Consider the following 25,750-nt stretch of genomic DNA (forward strand, 5'->3'; position numbering starts at 1 on the left):
AAGGCATTTGCTTAGGAAAAGCAACTGAGCACAATAGGTATAATTTATACATGCTAATAAAAATTAGAAATACTTTTAAAACCTCAACAACGCAAACCATTCACAGATACAAATATGTAATCTCAAGACTTGGGAGGTGACGCAGAAGGAATCCAAGTTCAAGGTCAGCCAGGGGACCCTTAAAAAAAATCAATAGTACAGTTAAAATTATATGCTATCCTTGGAACTTTAGAGATGCTCAAGAGCTTTTTTGTCCCAGAGATGACCCCTGTTTGAGTCGTAGGACCCATACAGTGGCTTATAACCATAACTCCAGTTGTGAGGATCCGACACCTTCTTCTGACCTCTGAGGGCACTAATCATGTCTGTGGTGCAGACACACACATACATGCAGGGAAAACACACAAAACACGTAAATCTTGCCATACTATAAAGAATATAGGCTGTCCTTGTTAGAACACATGAACAGGACTGGCCCAGTGGATAAAACACTTGTTGATAAGCTGGGCACCCTGAGTTTGATCCCCAGGACACACATGGTGGAAAGAGAAACCAATTCCTATAAGTTACCTTATGACCTCCAGCATGCGTCATGGTACATGAACATACATACACACACACACACACACACACACACACACACACACACACACACACACAAACAAATGTGATAAAAATATATACACGAAATAGTAACCGATAGAGAAATTCAATTAAGTGTACCAAAGAATACCAAGAAGTGTTTGGAGCAGTGAGATCCTGACAGAGAACTACAGCCACTCAGGCTAGGTCACTTATTTCACACTGTAGGACTCATTTATAATGGCAGCACTCGGGCCGGAGTGCCTTTGAACAGGGTGTGCACTCAATGCTGCTGCCAACAGGAGACAAGCCCTGACGCTGCCCGTGGATGTGCTCAGTGTGCCCTCTCTCTCCTGGTCTCTGTGCTGATCTTCCTGCTCTGAAAGACAGCAGTGTTCAGGAGCCTGACTCCCGCGTGTGACCCTTCTTCACCGCTCCCCTTGATGAGCCTATAAAACCGAAGGATCAAGGAACAATCGGCATGTATATAGGCTGTTCACTTCTAAGGTTGTACCAGACAACCAGAAATTCCTACAAAACATGTCCCCAGGAATCTTCTAAGCCATGAGACCTTAGGTTGCAGGACAGGGAGCTGCCATCACAGAGCACTAGACACCATCAACCTGTGTAAGGCCTGCTACAACAAGGCACTCAAGTGTACTGCGAACTATCACCTTTCCGATGTCTGAACTCGAGGGGATTGAGATTGGGCACATTACCACAGGATCCACAGAAAGGACACTTGGCAGCCCGGAAAACAGTGAGAGAACTTCACCATGTCCCAGCCTGTCTCATTTTAAGGGTAAAAACAGTGAGACCAGGGACGTGACACCACTGCCTGTTGTGGACTGGCTTCTCCAGTCCATCAGTTTTTCTCTTCTGCTCTATCTCCAGCATCCTAAACACACAGCTCTGCACCATAGAAACCTCACTTGTCTTTGTGCCGTGAAAGCGAAGCTCAGAGCAGCTCTGGGGGGTGACTCTGACAGGCGCGGTGACGAGTAAAGCTTTTGTACTCCATGTTTCAATGCACATAGAGTAGACTGAGGCCCGAGGAAACGCAGAAACTTACTGAATCCTCAGGGCAAATGCAGAAGCCTAGGTCCATAACAACAGCCCTAGTGACAACAGTGCATTCTCCTGAGTCCAGGCTCGGGGTTCTTCCTCACACAACTAAACTTCGTTTATTTTGAAAATCATAAAGAATTTTACAAAGAAGCTAGTTGTTCTTATTTTTTCATCTAAAGCCATACGAGCTTTATGTTTTAAGCTATGAGAGAACAATAGAATTACTTCCAAAGTTTACTTATAATTCTAGAGCTAGAACTATGGTTCAGTAGTAGAGCTATTTCCTAGCAAGCAAGGTCCAGGTTTCACTTCTCCAATATAAAAAATGAATACATACAATTATTACTGTAAAAGGTAAGTGTGTTTCACATAAATGCTTGATTTTAGTACTGCGATTTCTCACCTGGTTAGTAAGCCACCGCTTTCTACCAACAACAGTAACTTACCAACAACTCTCAGCTGAATGGTCCTTTTGACAGCACCATGGTCATAGAACACTCCACACTGATAGGTGCCAGCATCAGAGAGCTGAATATTGGTTATATTTATAGATGCGTCACCAGACCTGGTATCATTACTTGTAAATTTCACACGTCCTTTCATATCTTGATAGAAGTCATCGTAAATTTTGTCTGCTAAATTTACGATAAACTAAAAGAAAACCAAAACAGAAGGAAAAACAAACATGAGCTGAGGAAATGACTTGGCGTTAGAATCATGTAGTTCTTTTCCAGAGGACCCACGACTGGGTCTTAGCACCCCCATGGCAGCTCACAGTGGCCTGTAACTTCAGATCCATGGGACTAAACAGCCTCTCTGGCCTCCACAGGCACTAGGCATGTACGTGGTGCAGAGATGAACATACAGGCCAGAGACTCACATAAAAATAAAACTGAAAACATCTTTTGTTAAAGCTGTGCATATACCATGTTATCACAGAATTTTAAAAAAGAAATAGAAAGGAGAGAAAGAGAGAGAAAAAAAGGGAAGAAGAGAGCTGGGTAGAGAGATGGCTTAGTAAGGAGATTGTTTGATGGACAAGAACCTGAGTTAGGACCCCACTGCCAGTGTAAGAGCCAGATGTGACCTCACAGTTCTGTAAGCCTCTACCACTAGAGTCAGGGTTGGGGGCCAACCCTAGGCCCTTGTTGGCCAGTCAGTCTAGCCATTGGTGAGCTCCAAGTGAGAGGCCATATCTCACATCTCAAACGTGATGGAGAGAGATAGCAGATCACACCTGACCTCAACCTCTGGCTTCCACATGTGTGCCCACACATATACAGATGTATCTGCACACACATGCACTACATTACATATGCAGAAGGAGAGGAAGAGGAAGAGGATGGAAGGAGAAGAAAAGAAAGAAAGGAACACATTATAAGGAAACCTACAATACTTAAAAACACAGAATGATGAAGTAGAAATGGGCTGGTGGGGCCTGGGATGTAGCCTCACAACCCTCTTTTTTATTATTATTTTAAGCTTTGTTTTTTTATTGTTTTAAATTATATTTAGGTTGAGCCAGGTGTGGTGGCACTTACTTTTGGGCCACCAACCAGCTCCCAAATCATGACACAGAGACTCATTATTAGTTTTGAATGCTTGGCCTAGCTTAGGCTAGTTTCTGGCTAGCACTTTTAACTTAACCTGTTTCTCTTTATCTACCTTTGGCCTTGGGGTTTTTTAATCTCTCTTCCTTCTGTACATCTCACTTGCACAGCTTCGCTGGCTGGCATCTGCCTGGCTTCTTGCCCCAGGCATGTCCCTCATTCTCTCCTCCTTCTTCCCTCTTCTTCCCCTTCTCCTTCCTAGCCTAGATTTCTCCTCCTGTTTATTCTCTCTCCTGCCAGCCCTGCCTATCCTTTCTCCTGTCTAGCTACTGGCCATTCAGCTCTTTATTAGACCATTCAGGTGCCTTAGGCAGGCAAGGTGAAACAGATGCAACACATCTTTACATAACTAAACACACATCCTTACGTTGTTAAACAAATGCAGCATAAACGAAAGTAACACACCTTTACACAGTTAAAGTAATATTCTGCAGCATAAACAAATGTAACACATCTTTGCCTAGTTAAAATACTATTCTACAACACCAGCACTCAGAGGCCAATAGAGAATGCTGGGTCACTAGGAACTGAAGTAACAGTTGTGAACTGCCATGTTGATGCTGGGAACTGAAACCAGGTCCTCTAGAGGAGCTGCCAGTGCTCTTAAGTGCTGAGCCAAATCTTTGGGTTCCATATTCCCACTATAAAAGGAAAACCCAGAGTCCAATGTGATTAAATACCATGATCATGATTAAATAACACAGCCCAGTACTAGAGAAGGGTTTAGTGACACTGGACAGGACCACATACTTCTCCATTCCTGTAGTCTCTTGTTTATGAGCTGCCCTAGAGGGTGTAGTAAAAGAATCAAGTCAAAATAAGAACAGGCCACCCTTTACCCCTCAAGAAGGCTATCATAATTTGCCTGTGAAATGTAACAAAAAAGACAAATTGCTTTTTGTCTTAATGCAATTTGGAAGCCAGGCATGATGGGACATATCTGTAGTTCCAGTAACTATGGCGGCTGAAGCTTGATCATGATAAAAAACAAAGGACATAGAACCTGACTTCTGACAAGAGTCTACTGACTCTGGCACACACACCCTTGCTGCCCAGCCCACTCAGCACACCTCTCCTGTCCCTTGCCTGCTGTCACAGATGTTCAAGTCTACATCTTCAGAACTTCCACAACATCCTCTTGTCCCTGATGCATTCAAGGAATCTGATGACCCCTTCCTCTTCTGAAATCCAAGTCTTTCTACCCAGGTCCATAAGTCTACGCAGTAGGGACTCTGACTATGATACCACATCTGCCTAGTGAGAGTGAGCAGGCGCAGGGCACACTCACCATGCGGTTCACCACCTCATTTTCAGGGCCTGTAAGCTGCATCCAGTCAATGAATAGTGGTCCTTGGCCCTCAGGGTTAGGAGTGAACATGCAGGGCAGATGGACAGTTTCCCCTTGGACTTCCTGAATTGTCTGCTCTGAAGTAGTGATGTTCACACTTTCAGTAGAACCTAGAGAGAGAAAAACCTGTGCATGACACTGAGCATCTGCTGTCACTCACTGGCCGGCTCCAGGCAGAAGCCAATCAGGAGACAGCATGAGAAGTTGTGGGTGAGACCTGGACCTAGAAGGATGCAGTTCCCACCCAGGGATGCCCTTCATGAAAGTGGAACGCCTGTGGACATTACCTCATTCTATATGACTCCCCTAGAGCACCACCCACTTCCCAGTGTTGTACAGACACAAGCTTCTGCTAGCAAGTGCTCGCCCTTCCCAGCAGATGTAGACAAGGGATTTAGCCAGAGCTTCTGGGGGGTCAGTTTTACCTACGAATGCCAAGGCCAGATTGATTCATGCTAGCCACAGTGTCACAGGCTCCCTGGGAACTTCGTGTACAGTGCCCATAAGGCCAGGAGAAGGCATATAATACTTGAGACTGGAGTCACAGACAGCTGTGAGCAGCCATGTGGGTGCTGGGAATCAAACTCTGGTCCTCTGGAAGATCAGCCAGTGCTCTAAACCTCTGAGACACAGCTCTAGCCATAACACAATTTTTTAAAGCTTTCCATTTAGACCACATTCAAGGTGTGATGTTGAAAATTCTTTTCTGTTTTGTTTTATTTGATGTACAATAATCTAAACACTAAACAAACAATAATTTCCACAAAGTTGGGGTGAAGCTGTGTGGGTAAAATGCTTGTTAGGGAAGCTCATGACCTGAGTTTGATCCCTGAAAGTCTTTGATTCAGGAAAGAAACTGTCAACTCCTGAACGTCGTCTTCTGAAATCTACTTGCACCCACATGCTGTGGTGCCTCTCTCTCTCTCTCTCTCTCTCTCTCTCTCTCCTCTATTTTCTCTCCCTCTCTCTCTCTCCTCTCTTTTCTTTCACGCCCCTCTCTCATTCACACACACACACACACACACACACACACACACACACACACACACACTATTCTATCCCCAGCATCCTAAACACACAGCTCTGCACCATAGAAACCTCACTTGTCTTTGTGCCGTGAAAGTGAAGCTCAGAGCACTCCCACGCAGCTCTGAGGGGGTGACTCTAACAGGTGTGATGACAAGTAAAGCTTTTTGTACTCCATGTTTTTCAATACACATAGAGTAGACTGAGGCCCGAGGAAATGCAGAAATTTATTGAATTCTCAGGGCAAACTCAGAAGACAAGGTTCAAAGGAACAACAACACAGCTCTCCTGAATCCAGGCTCGGGGTTCTTTCTCACAAAACAAAACTCTTGACCATCCTGGCTGTCAGAGAAATGTGCAGAGCCATATACCTCCCATGTGCCGAGCCATATACCTCCCATGTGCCGAGCCATGTACCTCCCATGTGCCGAGCCATGTACCTCCCATGTGCCACCTGGCCTCTCAGGACCTCCTATCCCAACCTTCTGTTGACCAGAGCTTATGAAAGGTGGAACTATACCTAGAAAGTCATGAAGAAGGTAGCAGAAGTGGGCGTGTGGACCTTGGACAGTGTGTGCTCACACAGACAGTAGCGGTAGAGTGTGGACATTGGACAGTGTCTGCTCACACAGACAGTAGCAGTGGGATGTGCACATTGGACAGGGTCTGCTCACACAGACAGCAGCAGTGGGGTGTGGACACTGGACAGTGTCTGCTCACACAGACAGTAGTAGGTCTCGAAAGAATAGAAAGAGAAACTATAGCCCTTGATACAAGTTCCACAAAAGAAAACAATGTTTCAACCCTTTTACAACTTAATCCTCTCCTGAGAGAGAGAGAGAGAGAGAGAGAGAGAGAGAGAGAGAGAGAGAGAGAGAGAGAGAGAGAGATATGGGGGGGCAGCTAACAAACTACTTCTAGTGCACATGTTCCAATACAGAATGAAAAGTAACATGAAAAATAAACAAACATGTTCCCCTACCCCCAATTATTAATCCCCTTATAAGAACTCCAATTGCGGGGTGGTTGTGGCGCATGCCTTTATTCCCAGCACTGGGAGGCAGAGGCAGGCAGATCTCTGTGAGTTGGAGGCCAGCCTGGTCTACAAAGTGAGTTCCAGGAAAGGCACAAAACTACACAGAGAAACCCTGTCTAGAAACAAACAAACAAACAAACAAACAAACAAAGAACTCCAATCAGAAAAGCCAATAAGATCCTGCAGACGAAGAATCCAAAGAATGATTATAACTGTGTTCAAACAACTAAGGAGGACCTGCTTAGAGAAGCCCTGCACAAAGTCAAGCCAGGACGAATCCCAGCATGGACGGGTGTGGGGCACTTATGACATGCACCTCTGAGGAGCACTGGAATTGATGGCTGCTTGGGGAGACAGAGGCTGTTTTCTTCAGCGATGGAGGCTCTGAGAGGCTGCCCGTACTCCAGCAGATGATCCACAGCCCATACACAGAAGGCTGTACTGAATGACTTGGTAGCGGGACGGGAGGGTCAAAGAGAGGGAGAGAGAGACAGCTAGAAGTTGAAAAGAAAACTGAGGAGGATGGGAGGGATAGGGGAGGAATTGGAGGCACCAACTAGGGGTAGATTTTATAAAAATAGATTCTATGCATGTATGAAATTCTTGAGGAAAAAAAAATACTTCACTTATTTTTTGAATTGTCGATGAATTTTACCAAGTTTGTCACAGGCTGGGCATATTGCTGTATGCCTTTAAATCCAGCACTTGAAAGGCAGTGCAAGCATACCTCTGTTAGTTTGCGGCCATCATGGTCTATACAGAAAGATCCAGGCCATCCAGGAATGCAATGTGGAACCTGGTCTCAAAAGACAGAAACCAAATGGCGGGAGAGATGGCTCAATGGTTAAGAGCACTGGCCGCTCTTCTGGAGGACCCAGGTTCAATTCCCAGCATCCACATGGTGGCTCACAAAGGTCTGTAACTCCAGTTGCAGGGGACCCATCACCCTTTTCTGGCTTCCAGACATACATGCAGGCAAAACACTCATTTACGAGTGAAATAAAATAGAAAAACAGAAAAATAAAATAAAGTAACAACAACAAAAAGAAGTAACTCTCTTCTTTCGCAAAAGAAAAGAAAGTATTCACTTTGTTTCACACAACGGAGAACATTAGAAATACTCCAAAGTTTAAAATTATTATTCTAGAGCTAGGGGTGTGGCTCAGTGTCAGAGTCCTTCCCTAGGAAGCATGAGCCCTGGGTTTCACCCCTAACATAGCAAAAAATCAGTAAAATTACTACTCTAGAATCAAAGCTTTATTTTATAAATCACTGTGACTGTGGCGCGGTGAGCACTCACCCTGTTTCTATGACACCCATCGCTCCCAACAGAAACTTACCAGTGACAGCCAGCTGAATGTTTCTGTTGACAATGCCGGGATGTTTTTTCACTCTGCACTGATAGGTGCCAGCATCCGATGGCTGGGCGTTTGTTATATTTATGGATGCATCCCCAGACCTGATGTCATTACTGGTGAAATGTACTCGTCCTTTTAGGTCTGGATAGAAGTCATCACAAACTTTGTCTGCAGAATATAAAATAACCTGAAAGAAAATAAAAAGGGAAGAAAAATTAAACTAACTAAAACAAAAACAAGTGAGGAGTGTACTTGTGTGCATGGGTGTAGTTACCTGCGTACGAGGCACTGAGGTTCGGGAACCACTGGGTGCCTTGCTCTAGATTCTCTCTTACTCCGCTGAAGTAGGGTCTCAAACTGAACCTGGACATAGGCTAGCAGCCAGAAAGGCCCAGCCATCCTCCTGCCTCTGCCCTTCACAAGTTGAAGCTAATAGCCTGAATTACCACACACAACTGTTCAGGTCCAGGCTAGGGGTTTCCTTGCCCTTGTGCGTGAACTGTTACTCACCAAGCCGTCTCTCCAACCCAGTGTTGACTTCTGAGATAAAATGTGTGTGATGAAGCTAATAGGTGACATTGGAGATAAAACAAAATATGAAAGAACCATCGCAAAGGCAAGTGTGATACTTGGAGATTGGGATCTTTGGGTGTGCCTCCTCCTCGGATCTGTCTTTGACTTTCCAGCATTCTTCATTTGGCTCTGGTCACTTTGATTAGAAAAACTTCTACAGCAATATTTTATTTTATTTCCATAGTTTAACACTGATATTTTACAGGCTGTAAATTTTTGTTTGTTTGTTGTTTTATTTGTTACAGGTCCTTACTGCGCAGCTCAGGCTGGCCTGGAATTTGCTATGTAGTCCAAGCTGGCTTCAATCTCTCAATCCTCCTGCCTCAGCCTACTTACACAGAGAAGGGTTGCAGGCAGGTACCACCATGCTCAGCTTTTTCTTTGCTTTTCAAGAAATTAGCTGTAAGAATTAATTTGCAATGAGGAGAACAGACTGTGGTAATGTAGACGATCATCATGCTGTGTACATCTTGTGACCGCTTTGCTGGTTGTAGGAACCCATGTAAATCTAAAATCCTACCAAGGCCAGGTGCAGTGAGGTCCACTTGTAGACCGGAAGTGAGGAGGGGAGGGTGAAGGAGAAGGATGACTGGGCCCTGGACTGTGAGACCAAGCTGGCAACATGGTGAGCTGAAAGGACACTAGAGTCAAAGACAGAGGACACTGATTGTCACTTCTGACAGAGTCCAGTGACCCTGGCACACACATTCCACACACACCCTTGCTGTCCAGTCAACTCAGCACACCACTCTTGATCCTTGCCTCCTGTCACATACTTTGAAGTCCAGGTTCTCAGAACTTCCACAACTTCCTTTTGTCCCCTGAAGCCTTCAAGAAATCTGATGGTCCCTTCATCTTCTGAAATCCTGGGCCATTCTATCTACATTCACAAGCCTGGGCTGTAGCTAGAGTTTTCCTGCCTTGCCCACAGTCAGGACAAATCCTTGTCACCTGCCAGTCCCACAGCCGCTCAGACCCAACCAAGTAAACACAGAGACTTATATTGCTTACAAACTGTATGGCTGTAGCAGGCTTCTTGCTAACTGTTCTTATAGCTTAAATTAATCCATTTCCATAAATCTATACCTTGCCATGTGGCTCGTGGCTTACCGGCATCTTCACATGCTGCTTGTCCTGGTGGCGGCTGGCACTTACTCCTTCTGCCTTCCTGTTCTTTCTTTTCTCCTCTCTGTTAGTCCTGCCTATACTTCCTGCCTAGCCAATGGCCAATCAGTGTTTTATTTATTGACCAATCAGAGCAACACATTTGCCATACAGAACATCCCACAGCACTGGGCAGTGGGCTTCCAGCCATGATACCACATCTGCCTACTAAGAGTGAGCAGGCACAGGGCACACTCACCACACGGTCCACCACTTCATTATTGGGTCCTGAAAGCCGAAACCACTCAATGTCCAGTGGTCCTTGGTCCTTGGAGATAAAGGTGAATGTGCAGGGCAGATGAACAGTTTCCCCTTGGGCTTCCTGAACTGTCTGCTCTGGAGTTGTGATGCTCACATTCCCAATGAACTCTGGAGAGAGAAACCTGTGCATGACACTGAGCATCTGCTGTCACTCACTGGCCGGCTCCAGGCAGAAGCCAATCAGGAGACAGCATGAGAAGTTGTGGGTGAGACCTGGACCTAGAAGGATGCAGTTCCCACCCAGGGATGCTCTTCATGAAAGTGGAGCACCTGTGGACATTACATCATCCTATATGACTCCCCTAGAGCACCACTCACTTCCCAGTGTTGTACAGACACAAGCTTCTGCTAGCAAGTGCTCGCCCTTCCCAGCAGATGTAGACAAGGAAATTAGTCAGAGATTCTGGGGGGTCAGTTTTGTCTATAAATGGAAGGCCAGATTGATTCATGCTAGCCACAGTGTCACAGGCTCCCCGGGGACTCTGTGGGCAGGACATATGGATAAATTTTGATGCATTTTCTGCCAAATTGTCTTTAATTCTAAATTTTTTTATGAAATCTGATCATTTTTATTTGTACTTTGTTCTGGTGGCAGTGGTACTGAGGACTGAAGCCAAGGCCTATTTATATTAGGCAAGCGGTCTACAATGGGCTACATTCTGAGCCCCGAATGGTTAAAATTATTTCTAAACAACAAATTCTGATGAGGACAATTTCTAAAGAAACACTGTCAAGTTTCATATATGCAGTATTAGGTTCTTTTCTACTGTTTTGGTAAGACACCATGACCAAGGCAATTTGTAGAAGGAAGTGCTTATTTGGGTTCACAGTTCCGAAGGAGAAGAGTTCATCACCATCTCAGGAGAATGGCTGTCATGGCAACATGCATTGGCAGCTGGTGCAGCACGCTGGGAGCTCACATAGGACAGGAAGCAGGAAGCATTATGACTAATGTGGTGCTTTCAAATCTTCAAATCTGCCCTCAATGGCATACTTCCTCCAACAAGTCCACACCTCCTACACCTACCCAGATAGTGCCACGACTGGGAGCTAGACTGAGCCTGTGGCGGACTGTCTCATTCCAACCCTGCCCATGTATAAATCCACTAAGTGACTGGCCTAGGAATTATGTTTAAGATATTTCTTACGCCATCCTCCTAGTTCCTTTCTAAAAAGGTTAACCACATTTGTTTTAGTGGTTTTGAGAAGGCATTTTAAACTTTCACAACTTATTCTAAGATTTGTATTCTGTAACACTTGCATTTAAGGCAGGCACGGTGGTTCAGGAGGTAAAGGAGCTTGCATGTAAGCCTGGCCACCTGAGCTGGAGAACCACCCCCCACACACACACACACACTCACATACATAACACACATACACACTCACATTCATAACACACATACACACTCACATACATAACACACATACACACATACATAACACACACACTCACATACATAACACACATACACACTCACATATATAACACACATACACACATACATAACACACACACTCACATACATAGCACACATACTCACATATACACACTCTCATACACTCACATACATACACACACACTCATACACACATACATAACACACATATACACTCTCCTACATAACACACATACACACTCACATACATAACACACACACACACTCACATACATAACACACACACTCACATATACACACTCTCATACACTGTGGGAGCCCATTCTCGGGTTCCTCGTGGCTTTACCCAGCAGGTCCGCATAGAGGATGATTAGGACCACGGGCCTGAGTGCAGGTGTCTGAGATGGTCTGCACTTGGCTGTGCTGGGGGAGGAGGTCTTTTGCTCCACCCCTTGGCGTCTCTATAAAAACCCTGTGGCAGAGACAGTCGGAGCCCGTTGGAAAAGGTTCCAGGCCCTCTCGAGGCTATCCTTTATTTTCTATCTGTTTATCTCTGCAAGATTATCTGCAATAAATCCTTCTATCTAATATTTCCTGGGGCTCGCACTCAAGAAAACTCTGGGGAACTGGGGGTGGGGGGGGTGGGTAAATGCCCCACAGAATGGCACCATGAACAGGGACTAAAGAAAAAAGAAAAAAAAGGGACTAAAGAAAAAAGGGGGGATTAAAAAAGGGGGGGGCTAAAGACAAATGAACAGGGACTAAAGACAAAGTAATAGGGACTAAAGATAAAAGAAAATAATAGTTTTATTAGAGTTTTTGGTGAAAGTGCTGAGTCAGCCCTGCCAGTGGAAAGGCATGCCGGTGTTATGGAAAATATATATATTATATATTATTGAGAGGCAGGGGTTTTATCCTCGAGAGAAAAGGAAAGCGGACTAGAAGGATGTCCGATGCTGCAGCGAAATTCTCTTCTGTCAAAATTTTCTATCTTCTATCCCTTTCTCAATTTCTATCTGTGAAAAATAAGTATAAGGTATAGGGTAGTAATATAGTGTAAGAAAAACTTAGAAATGTAAGATATTGTAGAAAAAAATAAGTAAGGCAACTAGACAGAAAAACTCTTCAATTTTCTAACTTTGGGGGCTATGAACGCAAACTGGGGGAAAAATCTTTCTTTGGGCTTTACGGGTAGTAAAAAAGCTCTTTGAGCTTATGGGGAAGAAAAAGTTTCCTATGGAAGCTTTTGACCTGGGGACAGCTGAAATGCTAAGTCCAAGCGGCAGGAGAAAGTAATTTCTCCCTGAGGCAAAAATGGGGGTGTAAGAAGTCAAAGCTTAAAGTTGGGAAGTTTTGGGAAAAATTGGTCTTTCTCTCTTGGGGAAAAAAAAATCTTTCTCAAACTAAAAGCTTTTCTTAGAAAATTTGGGGGGGGGGGAAATCTCTCTAAAAAGCTTTAATCTTTCTCAAAAGCTCTCAAACTTAAAAACTAAAGCCTTTCAGAACTCACTCTCTCAGAAGGACAAAAATTAGAATCACCTGAAGATATTAGTATGGGGACCACCTGTGATTAGCTCTAAGGGAAAACAACAAACCTCTGAAGACAGCAAAACCTCTCCAAGTTCTCTTTCAAGCTTTAAAAATCCTCCCTGCAATACAGGAGGCAGGGACAAGTTCCTAAAAACCTCTTCTAAGCTCTGTCTCTTCAAGCTAGTAAAAGACAGTGGGTCAGAGTACCCTGAGGGAAACGCTTGGGAGAGTGTGGGTAAAGAGCTACAGAGAGCCCAAAAGGGCAGGAAACTTTAGTGGGAAAAGCAAAAAAGCCAAGCTTTTCAGTTACAGCAGAGCTGAGGCATCAAGGGTTTTGAGTGAGCGTTTCAGAATGAAAAGGTGCTCCTAATTGTCCTAATGCAAAGATCCCCTGAAGCATTGTATCCTCGCTTCTGACCAAAAACCCAGAGACAACTGGCCAGCGTCTCTGAGTTGGGGTGCATTTCGGGGATACTAGGGTTCCTGCAGTTGTAAACTTCCTGGAGCACGGAGCTGAGGCAGGAAGGTGCAGGACCCAGGGGAAGATTGCTAATGAACGAACAAAGCTAAAGTCGGTAGGAACAGCACAGTTGTCCACTTTCCTACAAGTCCCGGGTTGATGGGTCCACAGCTGCAAAAAGAAATCTGAGAAAAGCTTTCCTATCAGAGTAAGGACCTCTCTGGGAAAACAGTAAAGCTAAACTGTGTGTGAAGCAGTTGTGCTGCGGAGTCAAACGCTGTCTGGGGCAGAACAGAACTATCCAGGAGTAAAGCTTTCTTTTCTGTTAGAGAAAGCACCTCTTTGAGAAAAGCTTTGTTTCCACTGACTCCCTGAGATGAGGGAGTGTAGCCCTAAGGGGTGATTGCCTCTGGCATAAGCTCTGTCTTTGAGCACCCAGACAAGCAAATGCAACCCACTGGGGGACTGGGTCAGGTGAAAAGCCTGAGGGAAAAACACCTGTCCTAATGGGAGTTTAGAGATGGCAAAAACCTCCCTTGTTAGATTTTCAGTCTGTACGCAAACCACATAGACCCAGAAAACAAATGGACAAAAAGCCCCTACCTTCAGTAGCAGGGAAAGCCACCACTGTAGTGTTGGAAACTGTTTCTGGGGTAGAGGGGATAAACTGAGACCAAACTGGGAACTGTCTGGGAAAAAGACTCCGAAGAAACAGAAGGGACATATTCCTCCCCAGAGAATACATGACCTGTGAAAAGCTGCTAGAATTTGAGGCAGATTCGGGTGGAGAAAAAAAGCCCCTACTTCCAAAGGCAGCTAGCAGAGGTACAGAGACACAAACAGATACCTGAAGCTCTGCATCTCGGGGGGGGGGGGGGGGGGAAGGAACAAACAAAATGAGAATAAAATCAGTGGGAGAAAAATCTCTCTGAAGGAGCTATGGAAAAGCTGTTGTAAATGATCTTGTTTTTAACTTACTGGCTAAGACAAACACAAGCCCCGAGGAAAGTTGCTATCAGAAATGCCAGCCTCAATTCCCGCTAACGAGGCAGGTGCGGTTCTGATTTGGGGGCCAGTGTCAAATGAAGGAGAGACCAGAAACCTCCCAATGTGCCATAGCTGAAAATGTAAAATGCTTGTTCAAATCTCCCGTTGCAAAAGCAAAAAACTTTGTTCAAACCTCCCGGGCAAGAATTTGTAAGCAAGTCTAGTAAAAGAACCAGTTGACTCTCAGACCCGAAAAGAACTATGGGAAATGACTGATATAAGGGAAATGATATAAGGGACTGATATTATGGACTAATATAAGGGAAATGCATTCTGGGAAAGGTAGTTTTTCCGCTAAAGATGGCGACATTGCCCTGAAACACTTGTCAGCTCGAAAATACGTTCATGGTAAACTTAAAATACAGCTTTTAAAAGAATAAGGAGAAAAATCGTCTAAGAGTTTAAGTGTCAGTTCCAGTGAAAAATTGAAAGGATACGGAACTAGGTGCTTTACAGTTTGCCTTATTTACCCTAATAGCTGTGCAAAGTTTTTACGGTAGTTGGATGACAAAAAGCTACCTTTAAGAGCAAACAAGCCACTTTAAAATCCTTGAGAAAGCAGTTTATACACTGAATGTTGTCTTAGATATGAAGAAACTTATGTTGAAATTAAAAGTTCTTTGCCTTTTGAACAAACTGCCTGCAATGAGTAATTCCTTTGCAAATCTAATAAGGATACAAGGAAACAGGCATTCAAAAAGAAATGACTGCTTTATAGATGGGAAACAAACTTCAGACAATCTAGCTGTCTTACAAAAGAGTTGCTTCACCTGAAAGTTCCTTTAAGAAATCAATGCTAAATATCACAGCTGCTAATATCAGGAGTTAAAGCTAATGAAGTGAAAATACTAAATCCTGGAAGTGCTTTTTCTCAGAGTAAGCTAATGAAGGATATGTTTCATGAAAGAACATCTATGTTCTTGACTCCTTTGAATAGTAACAGTTTTGGTGAAAATATTGGAACTAACAACAATCAAATCAAAATGTTTCAACAAATTCAAGACGCTATTCCACAAAAGAAAGCTGCCATGCTTTGTGGGCCATATTAGAGCTCACTCCAATCTTCCTGGTCCTTTAGCTGAGGGTAATTCGAAATGGAAAGATCCCTGCTCAGGATTATGGAAGGGTTCCAATGATCCTGTGTTAATATGGGGTTGAGGACATGTTTGTGTTTTTTCACAAGAGGAGAATGAAACTCGGTGGTTACCAGAGCGTTTCCTAAGGCGCGCGTGGAACTAAAAAAGGTCAGCTCCAATGATGTTCCTACAAAGGAACCAGAATGAAATTGGCTCTATTAGTGTTTCTGAGGTTTTGTCACTGGTTAATGCAAACAGTGAGGAAATAGAGTTTGGAGCTGTGCTGCTTTTGGCTTTAATAGCTCCTTTAGAAAAATACTTTATAACACCTAATAGCTGTGCAGTATTGGCGAAGAGCTTTACAGCAGCTAAATATGGTAATTTCACCCTCAGAAGTTTTTTGGTAGAACAAACCAAAAGTACTGCTGTAATAGAAACGTTTGTCTGAATTGAAGCACTTAGGGGAACTATTATGAATTTGGGTGAAGGGACAGCCTCTAGTTAAAAACCATTTACTGCTGACAGTGCATCCCTGCCGGTTCCCGAATGGCTGAGAGAACTGGCAACTTTGGAGTGTGGCATCATCCTGGGAAGGTTATAGTCCCCTAGCAACAACTATCACAATTCTATAACAATCACTAAATCCCAGTGCTTTATAGTAAAGCTGACTATAAACTCTAAACTTTAGAAATGATGTACGTACTTCCTGTCTAGTTAAGAATCTTTCTAATAGAGATAGTGATAATTAAGAGTAAGAAGTAGAAAAAGATGAAAATAAGATATGTGAGTTTGTAAAAATTCTCTTGTTAGATCTGTGTTAAGAAATCTTTAGGTGTTTGCTAAGTTAAATATATGCTAATGGTAGCCCTATATAAGTTTGTAAAATAGATCTATAGAGTTCCTTTAAGAATATAAGCTTGCAAGAAGTATCTAATGTAGTCTTAAGACATGTAGTAATAAGCTTGTAATAAGTAAAGATGCTAGTTGTAAATGTAAATTTAAATAAGTGCATAAGAAGTAATAAGAAATATATTTGCTAAAGTAGTTCTATAGTTTCCTTAAGGAGTATAAATAAGTAGATATTAATGTTATATGTGAGTTTGTAAAATGTAAATGTTGAATGTGAGTCTAAATGCTTTGCAAGGCAAAAAATGTTATATGTGAGTTTAAAAAGTGTAAATGTTAAGTGTGAATCTATGCTTAATGTATATGGTGAATAAAACCTGAGATACAGTAGTGTCCTAGCAGACTGCAAAGCAGGCAGTCTGAGCGGTTTTCAAAAGTTCCAGAAGCCGCTAAGAAGCTAAGAATGGTGGACGCCAGAACCAGCACAAGGCATCTGCAGCTGAGATCCGTGGAAAATCGACACAACACAGAAAAACCTGAGCTAACATCAAAAACGGTGCGGTTTAGAATACTACTGTACCTAAAAAGATCTCTGTCTGTGAGAACAAAAGTTGCAGAGATGCTTGTTTGAACTAAAATTGTTAACTGCAAAAAGTTTTGGTTGTAAAACATCTCTTCATATTTGGTAGTTAAAGTCTGATATCGGAATTTACTTTTTTTGAACTTAAAATGAGATAAAATTACAAAAAGATTTTGGTTATGGATTTCTCTTATTTGGAAGGCTAGTACCAGAATTTATCATTTGAATTTTAAGACTTAAGAAAATGAAGTAAACATGAGATTTCATTGCAATGGGACAATTTTGAGTTTATTCATAGTAATGACCTAGGAACTGTTTGCTGGAATTGGGTTAAAAATGGAACTGTTTAAATGAAGAAATTTATTTCTACCTAGAATCAAGATGCAGTTTTGTGTATGCATATATGCTTTATTAACTGGTGATTCATGAATTGTTTTGTGGAACTGTTTATGTAAAAATGGAATTACTTATGGAACTGGTTTTGTGTTAAAAATGGAACTGTTTAAACAAAAGTTTGGGTTTTATAAGTAGGCTTGAGATTTTGCTTAAAAAATTATAAGAAAAGGGGGAGAGTTAATATTCCTTAGCCTAATTTCAAAAGTTGTTTGAGTGGATTAATGTCATGTTTTGTTAGTAAGAAATGCAAATGGGGTATATTAAGAGACTACTTTTAAAGTGTAAACAGTTTTATTAAGAAACTGCTTTTGGATGTTTTGCTAAGTTTTCAAAGTTAGATTAAGAATATTGCTTTTCAATATGGGTTTGTAGGAATTGTATGAGTTTGGGTTCCTCTAACTAGGTTTGAGATTTTGTTTTAAATTATAAAGAAAAGGAGGAGTTATGAGTGGAATTAAGGTTGAATTATGTTTGCAGAAATTAAGTTTAACCTATTGATATTAATGCACCCTGGTTTTGTGGAGTTAAGGAAATATTTAAGTTTGATGTGAATACATCGAAGTTTTTCCTGTGTTCTGTTAGCAAGAAAATTCAAATGATTGAGTTAAAGTTGTAAGACAGAGAAAATTGTTAACTGTATATAGCACCATATATGCTAATTCAAATGGTTCTGTTAAGAGTTTGCTTTGAGTTGTAAGATTGAGAGAATTGTGACTATGTATAGCAATATTTATGTTAACCTGTTAATGGTAATGATGAAGCTAAGGGATTCTTTAAGTTTGTAGTCACCTTAAGAGTTTTTGGTTTAGAAAGGGCTTGAGGTAGGTAAGACTGCTGTAGTCACTTTGGACCTAATTCAAAAGAGAAATGCCATCTTTATCATCCTCTACTCCCATATTGGGAGGTGTAACAGCTTTGGAGATTGCTGTAAGCCATTAATAGTTATTTTTTATATATTAAGAAAGGGGGACCTGTGGGAGCCCGTTCTTGGGTTCCTTGTGGCTTTACCCAGCAGGTTCGCATAGAGGATGATTAGGACCACGGGCCTGAGAGCAGGTGTCTGTGATGGTCTGCACTTGGCTGTGCTGGGGGAGGAGGTCTTTTGCTCCATCCCTTGGCATCTCTATAAAAACCCTGTGGCAGAGACAGTCGGAGCCCGTTGGAAAAGGTTCCAGGCCCTCTCGAGGCTATCCTTTATTTTCTATCTGTTTATCTCCGCAAGATTCTCTGCAGTAAATCCTTCTATCTAATATTTCCTGCTGCTTGCACTCAAGAAAACTCTGGGGAACTGGGGGGTGGGTGGGTAAACGCCCCACAATACACTCACATACATACACAAACACTCATACACTCACATATATAACACACACACACACACACACACTATTCTATCCCCAGCATCCTAAACACGCAGCTCTTTGCCATAGAAACCTCACTTGTCTTTGTGCCGTGAAAGCAAAGCTCAGAGTGCTCACACGCAGCTCTGGGGGGTGACTCTGACAGGTGCGGTGACGAGTAAAGCTTTTTGTACTCCATGTTTCAATGCACATAGAGTAGACTGAGGCCCGAGGAAATGCAGAAACTTACTGAATCCTCAGGGCAAACGCAGAAACCTAGGTCCATAACAACAGCCCTAGTGACAACAGTGCATTCTCCTGAGTCTAGGCTTGGGGTTCTTCCTCACACAACTAAACTTAGTTTATTTTGAAAATCTCCAGGAATTTTGTAAAAAAAAAAAAAAAAAAAAAAAAAAAAAGCAGCCGCTTCTTATCTATCTTCCCCCCCCCCTTTGGTTTTTTGAGACAGGCTTTCTCTGTGTAACAGCCATGTCTGTCCCCGAACTCACTTTGTAGACCAGGCTGGCCTTGAACTCACTATGTAGATCCACCTGCCTCTGCCTCCTGAGTGCTGGGATTAAAGGCATGTGCTACCACCTCCTGACTTATTTTTCTTATGCAAAAATGTGATAGCTTATTTTATGCTGTGTGAGGACATTAGGGATACTTTAAAAGTTTAACATTATTACTCTAGGCTAGGGGTGTGGCTCAGTGGCAGAGCCCTTCTCTAGTAAGCAAGAGGCCCCATATTCCACTCCTAGCATATCAAAAATAAATACAATCACGTGTACAAGCCATGTTTGTCTTACTTTAATGCTGTGACTTTAGTACTGTGATATTTCACCCTGTTACTGAGAAGCCAGCCTACCAACAGTAACTTACCAACAACTGTCAGCTGGATGGTTGTCTTGGCAACACCAGGGGCTTTTTTCACTTTGCACTGATAGGTGCCACTGTCTGAAGGCCGAACATTTCTTATTTTTATGGACGCGTCACCAGACACAATATCATTAGTTGTAAAATGTATTCGTCCTTTCAGGTCGTAGTAGTAAGAATAAATTTTATCTACAGCATACAAAATTATCTAAAATAAATCCAAAACAGAAGGGGAAAATTAGCCAACAGAAAACAAAATAAACCAAAACTTATTTCATTAACGCTCTGTACATACCATGCTGCCATCGAATCAAAAAATAGAAAGATTGGAAGGGAGGGAGGGAGGAAGGAAAAAGAAAGGAAGGAGAAAGAATGGACACAGGGAGGAGAAGCATGAGCAAGAGAGGTGGGGTAGGCAGGGTGAGAAAACCTACTCAGAGCACAAACTGACCAAGTAGAAATGCATCATCCACATGGTGGTCCTTGTAGCCCCACACTCCTATTTTAAATGGAGAACCGGAGGCTCGACATGTTGGTAAATAGCGCAGCCTGATGGGGAATGGCTGGTGAGGTTGGACAGGAACACATCCTTGTTTGTCGCTGTGGTACATCACCAAATACAAACAACAATGTACCACTCCTTTGCTTCAGAAGAAGGCTGACCATAGTTTACCTGTGGGATCTAATAAAAAGAAAAAGTTCTTTCTGTCTTGATACAAAAGTGGAAGCCAGGCACGATGGGACACACCTGTCGTTCCAGTAACTAGGAATACTGAGGACTGATCACGAGTTCAAGACCAACATAAGAAGCTCCAGTCCAGCCTGAATTATAGAGTGAACCATTGTCTTAATACACTAAAATTAAAAAAAAAAAATTACCGCCAGGTGGAGAGATGGCTCAGAGGTCTTCCAGAGGACCCAGGTTCAATTCCCAGCACCCACATGGTGGCTGACAACCATCTGTAACTCCAGTTCCATTGGATCCAGTGTCTTCTTCTGGCCTTTGAAGGCCATGCACACAAATGGTGCAATAGACACTCCTGGGGCAAAACATATGTAGAAAGATAAAAAAGAACCAATCTTAGAAAATACTGCTTAGGCACTTACAATTCATAAATGCCAATATGAAAAAATAACAAAACAACTGCTTTAGACAGTTGTAGAAAGTTTAAAAACAAGCAAATAGAAAAATCAGCCTTCCCCAGAACTCCTATGTCTAAAGCATGACCCTAATGCCAATGCCTTCCAGGGTTTCACTGTTACAGGCTTTGAGGGCAACAGCGGCAGGTAGATGTAGAAGGCAACAGACTCTGGGTTAAATTTGAGTTGGGAAAGAATTGGAGTAATCACCTTGATAATTTCTAAAATTGGTTTAACGTATATTCTAATTTTCACATTGCCAATGAAGTTCCTCACTGTAGACACATAAGACCTGTAACAGCAGTGCCCAGCTCATAATTACCAGGAGTGAACACTGCTGGACTAGGCGCCTTCCAGCTAAACGTTTAACTCTGGTGATGGGCAGTGCAATCAGAGTAATTGGCATCGGGAAGATGCTTTTCCAGGTGGGTTCTGTGGAAACCTATTGAGCAGAGAGACAACTGTCCTTTTCTGTATTTTGGGTCCCCTAGCCTGCTGATGCTCTCCCTGGAGCTCTCCTTTCATATCTTCCTCCACATCTCGGAAGCTAAGCACATAAAAGCAGCAGTTAGAGGTCCACAGCTGGCTCCCCTGAGGAGCTGCTGTGTCTTTTGTGCCATTTTCTCGCCACACCCTCTCCACTCAACCCTTGAGTGTCAGCCAGTAACACTGGCGATGCATGCTCATCACCCTTGTCCACCCCAGCATCTACCCACACAGCCACCATGATGGGATGGCATGGCCCTGACGAGGGAGAACAGGGAGTAGCAGGACCTGGGGTGGAAGCTGGTACTGAGGATGCATAGAACACAGGGAAGGAGGGATGGGGAGAGCAAAACAGGAGTGTGGCCCAGTGCACAGAGGGCATTGGGTCCTCGTTCTCATGAATAGGGAGAAAGCAAGGAGTTTGGGTAGCAGAAGACATAGAAGAAGTGCATCCTGGGAGGAGAAGACAAGCCATTCACAAGCCGGGAAATCGCCTCAACGATTGTCATGACGACTTGAACAAACTGAGGAAATTGCCTGACTGCCCTGATTAACCCCGAACCAGAAGAATGTGATTTTCAGAACTGAAATGCCTGCTTCTCTATGAACCGTGAGCAAAACTAAAGTCTCTTTCCTGAATTAGTTATTAGGTCACTCAAGAGATAGCTCAGACCTTAAGGGCATTTGCTGGTCATCCAGGGGAACCAAGTTCCATTCTTAGTATCCACGTTGGAGGGCTCACAACAGCTTGTAACTCCAGCCCTAGGAAGTCCTGACTCTTTATCTGGCCTCTGTTGGAAAACCCTACATGGGGCACACACACACTCCAAAATATATATGCAATAATTATTACTATATTTTCATGTGTTTCCTTTCCCTGGGCTAATTTATTAACATCACTTTTTGTCCTAAATACTTTATTTTCATTTGTGCGGGGAGTGTGTGTGTGTGTGTGTGTGTGTGTGTGTGTGTGGTTATATGGACCTGAGGGTCTGTAGAGGCAAGCAGACAGCCATGGGTTTCCATCGCTATCATGACCCACCGTATTCCCTTGAGACAAGTGTTTTAGTTATAGTTACTACCGCTGTGATAAACATCATGACCAAAAGCAAGCTGGGAAGAAAGGGTCTATTTGGATTGTGTTTCATCATCACTGTTCATCATTGAAGGAAGTCAGGACAGGAACTCAAAGAGGGCAGGAGCTGATGCAGAGCTGTGGAGGGGAGCTGCTTACAGGCTTGCTCCCTGTGGCTTGCTCAGCTTGCTTTCTTATAGAACCCAGAACCACCAGCCCTGGGATGACACCACCACCGTGAGCTGAGCCCTCCTCCATCAATCACTAGTTAAGAAAATGCGGGCTGGAGAGATGGCTCAGAGGTTAAGAGCACTGGCTGCTCTTTCAGAGGTCCTGAGTTCAATTCCCAGCAACCACATGGTGGCTCACAGCCATCTGTAATGAGATCTGGTGCCCTCTTCTGGTCTGCAGTCATACATGCTGTATACATAACAAATAAATAAATCTTTAAAAAAAAAAAATGCCCTACAGGCTTGCCCACGCCTGATCTTATGGAGACATTTTCTAAATTGGGATTCCCTCCTCTCCAATGAATGACTCTAGTTGTATCAAGTTGACATAAAACTAGTCAGCACAACAAGGTCTTCATTGAAGCAGCTGACACAGGAACCAGCAGGTCTCCACAATCCTCTTGTCTCTCCCCCCATCCCAGTGCCCTGTTATAGGCATGCATTTCCACGCACAGCTTTCTACAGGAGTATGAGGGATCTGAGTTCCGGTCTGCACAGCAAGCCCTCTTACCCACTAATCAATCAGTGTCCAGTCCAACACGGCTTAGTTTTTTAAGTAAATGTGCCAGATGAAGCTAATATAAAACATTCTAAATAAAATAAAATACTAAGCCATCCAAAAGACAAGTGTGAACCACTACTTGGACATGGATAGGACCATCAGGTGTGCCCCCTTGGAGCGATTTTTGACTTTCCAGTGTTCTTCATTTGGCTCTGATCACTTGGATTAGAAAAACTTCCACAGTGATGTTTTACATGATTTCTATAGTTTAACACTGATATTTTAGAGACGTTAATTTTTGCTTGTTTGTTTGCTTACTTGCTAGGGGGTTTTACTGTGCAGCTCAGGCTGACATAGAATTTGCTGTGTAGCCCAAGCTGGCCTCAAACTCAATCCTCCTGCCTCAGCCTACCTGCATAGAGAAGGCTTGCAGGCAGGTGCCACCATGCTCAGCTTTTCCTTTGCTTTTCAAGAAATTAGCTATAAGAATTAACTTGCAATGAGGAGAACAGACTGTGGTAATGTAGACGATCATCATACTGTGTACATCTTGTGACCGCTTTGCTGGTTGTAGGAGCCCCATGTAAATCTAAAATCCTACCAGGGCCAGGTGCAGTGAGGTCGACTTATAGACCAGAAGTGAGGAGGGGAAGGTGAAGGAGGAGGATGACTGGGCCCTGGACTGTGAGACCAGGCTGGCAACATGGTGAGCTGGAAGGAAACTAGAGTGACAAAGACAGAGGACACTGATTGTCACTTCTGACAGAGTCCAGTGACCCTGGCACACACATTCCACACACACCCTTGCTGTCCAGTCAACTCAGCACACCCCTCTTGTTCCTCGCCTCCTGTCACACACTTTCGAGTCCAGACTCTCAGAACTTCCACAACTTCCTTTTGTCCCCTGAAGCCTTCAAGAAATCTGATGGTCCCTTTCTCTTATGTGTTGTTGGTTGTTTTATTACTCATTACTCTTTTGGGAGGCCCACCACCCAGCTCCCAAATAAATCACACACCGAGATGTATTCTTACTTATGTTTGCCTGGCCTTAGCTTGGCTTGTTTCTAGCCAGATTTTCTTATCTTTAAATTATACCATCTACCGTTTGCCTCTGGGCTTTTTCCTTTTCATACTTCTGTAAACTTACTTTCACTCTTACTCAGTGGCTGGGTGGCTGGGTGGCTGGGTGACTGGCCCCTAGTGTCCTCCTCTTCTTGTTCTCTTGCGCCTTATCCTCTCCTACCAGATTTCTCCTATTAATTCTTTCCGCCTGCCAGCCCCACCCATCTTTCCTTGTGCCTCCCTATTGGCCGTTCAGCTCTTTATTAGACAGACCATCAGGTGTTCTAGCCAGGCACGGTAACATAGCTTCACAGAGTTAAATCCAAAATAAAAAAAAAAAAATTAGCATACCTTAAAATAATATTCTACAATACTTACAAAATCTTGGATTATTCTATATGTGTTCACAAGCCTGGGCAGTGGGGCTTGCAGCCATAACACCAAATTTATCTCGTGAAAGTGAGCAGGCACAGGGCACACTCACCACATGGTCCCTCGCCTCATTAGGTCCTGAAAGCCGAAGCCACTCGATGTCCAGTGGTCCTTGGTCCTCAGGGTTAAGAGTGAATATGCAGGGCAGGTGGACAGTTTCCCCTTGGGCTTCCTGAATTGTCTGCTCTGGAGTAGTGATGCTCAAACTTCCTGTGATATCTGGAGAGAGAAACATGTGCATGACACTGAGCATCTGCTGTCACTCAGGAGATGTGGGTAAGACCTGGACTTGGAAGGATGCAGTTTTACTTTGTGCTTTCATGAAAGTGGAATGACTGTGGCCTATATGACTCCTTAAGAGCACTACTCAATTCCCAGTGTTGTACAGACACAAGCTTCTGCTAGCAAGTGCTCACTCGTATCAACAGATGTAGACAAGGGAACTAGTCAAAGCTTCTGGGGAGTCAGTTTTGTCTATAAATGGATTAATACTAGCCAAAGAGCCCTAGGCTCCCCAGGGATACTGTTGGCAGGGCACACTCCTTGTACAAACACTTTCACTGTCCACTATTTCTTGCAAACCAAGAGTACTTGGTTTGATAGGCTGCCACTGTCCTTTTTGTGTTCCCCTAACTGAATGGAGACTTGTCCTTGCCTTGGTCCTTGTAGATGGATCAAGCTGCTCCTCTAGAAACTGACAAATACCCCGGTGGGAGAAGATGGTTCCTAGCCCTGAGTGTATGATGCTTCTCTGCTTCTTCGCAACCATCTCTTAACCTGCTAGAACAGTCTTTCTCCTCAGGACAACTAAGGCTGCATAGATAAACACCACCTCAGAACACAAAACAAACAAACAAAAAGACATCTACTGAAGAAATCAGTTTGGGGCAGGAGAGCTGGCATGTATGTGCCTTTTGCTCTCAGCCCTGGAAAACCAGAAGCTAGCAAATCTCTGTGAATTGGAGCTTGCTCTCTGACAAAAAAACTCGAGTTTCATGACTTACTTTTGAAATGCTATTCTCCAGAGCACGTTTGTAATTCCAACTTAACTTAAAAATTAATAAAATTTGAAGACCCAAGTATGCGAGGCTTTGTAAAGGAGTTCATGAGAGAGAGCTGGAGAGAGAGAGAGAGAGTGTGTGTATGTGTGTGTTTGTATTTGAGAAAGACAATTAAACCACAAACATTCTGGGGGACTGCGTGATCACACAAATTGGTTGAAAATCAGCCTGCTAGTGAAATGGAGAGTGTC

At 43.4% G+C, this 25,750-nt stretch overlaps 1 protein-coding gene across 1 annotated transcript; it reads right to left on the reverse strand.

Annotated features, from left to right (window-relative positions):
• Nucleotides 1-978: 978 nt before the first annotated feature.
• Nucleotides 979-24,739, reverse strand: LOC131915676 (coxsackievirus and adenovirus receptor-like). The gene is made up of 7 exons (XM_059269079.1): nt 24,551-24,739; nt 19,578-19,779; nt 9,965-10,134; nt 8,011-8,215; nt 4,549-4,718; nt 2,097-2,301; nt 979-1,031 (listed from the first exon to the last, which is right to left on the reverse strand). Exons 1-7 carry the CDS (start codon nt 24,737-24,739, stop codon nt 979-981), a joined length of 1,194 nt encoding a protein of 397 aa, XP_059125062.1.
• Between the last annotated feature and the right edge of the window lie 1,011 nt (nt 24,740-25,750).

This window comes from Peromyscus eremicus, chromosome 7, assembly GCF_949786415.1.
Source record: "Peromyscus eremicus chromosome 7, PerEre_H2_v1, whole genome shotgun sequence".
In the NCBI taxonomy this organism is placed as follows: Eukaryota; Metazoa; Chordata; class Mammalia; order Rodentia; family Cricetidae; genus Peromyscus; species Peromyscus eremicus.

Excerpts from the sequence above, each read along its gene's own strand:
- LOC131915676 (XM_059269079.1), bottom strand. The coding sequence starts at position 24,739 with ATGCACATGTTTCTCTCTCCAGATATCACAGGAAGTTTGAGCATCACT. Across the intron at positions 10,135-19,577 it reads CATCCAGCTGACAGTTGTTG|AGTTCATTGGGAATGTGAGC; the intron begins GTAAGTTACTGT and ends TTCTCTCTCCAG. Across the intron at positions 2,302-4,548 it reads ATGAGGTGGTGAACCGCATG|TTTATCGTAAATTTAGCAGA; the intron begins GTGAGTGTGCCC and ends GTTTTCTTTTAG.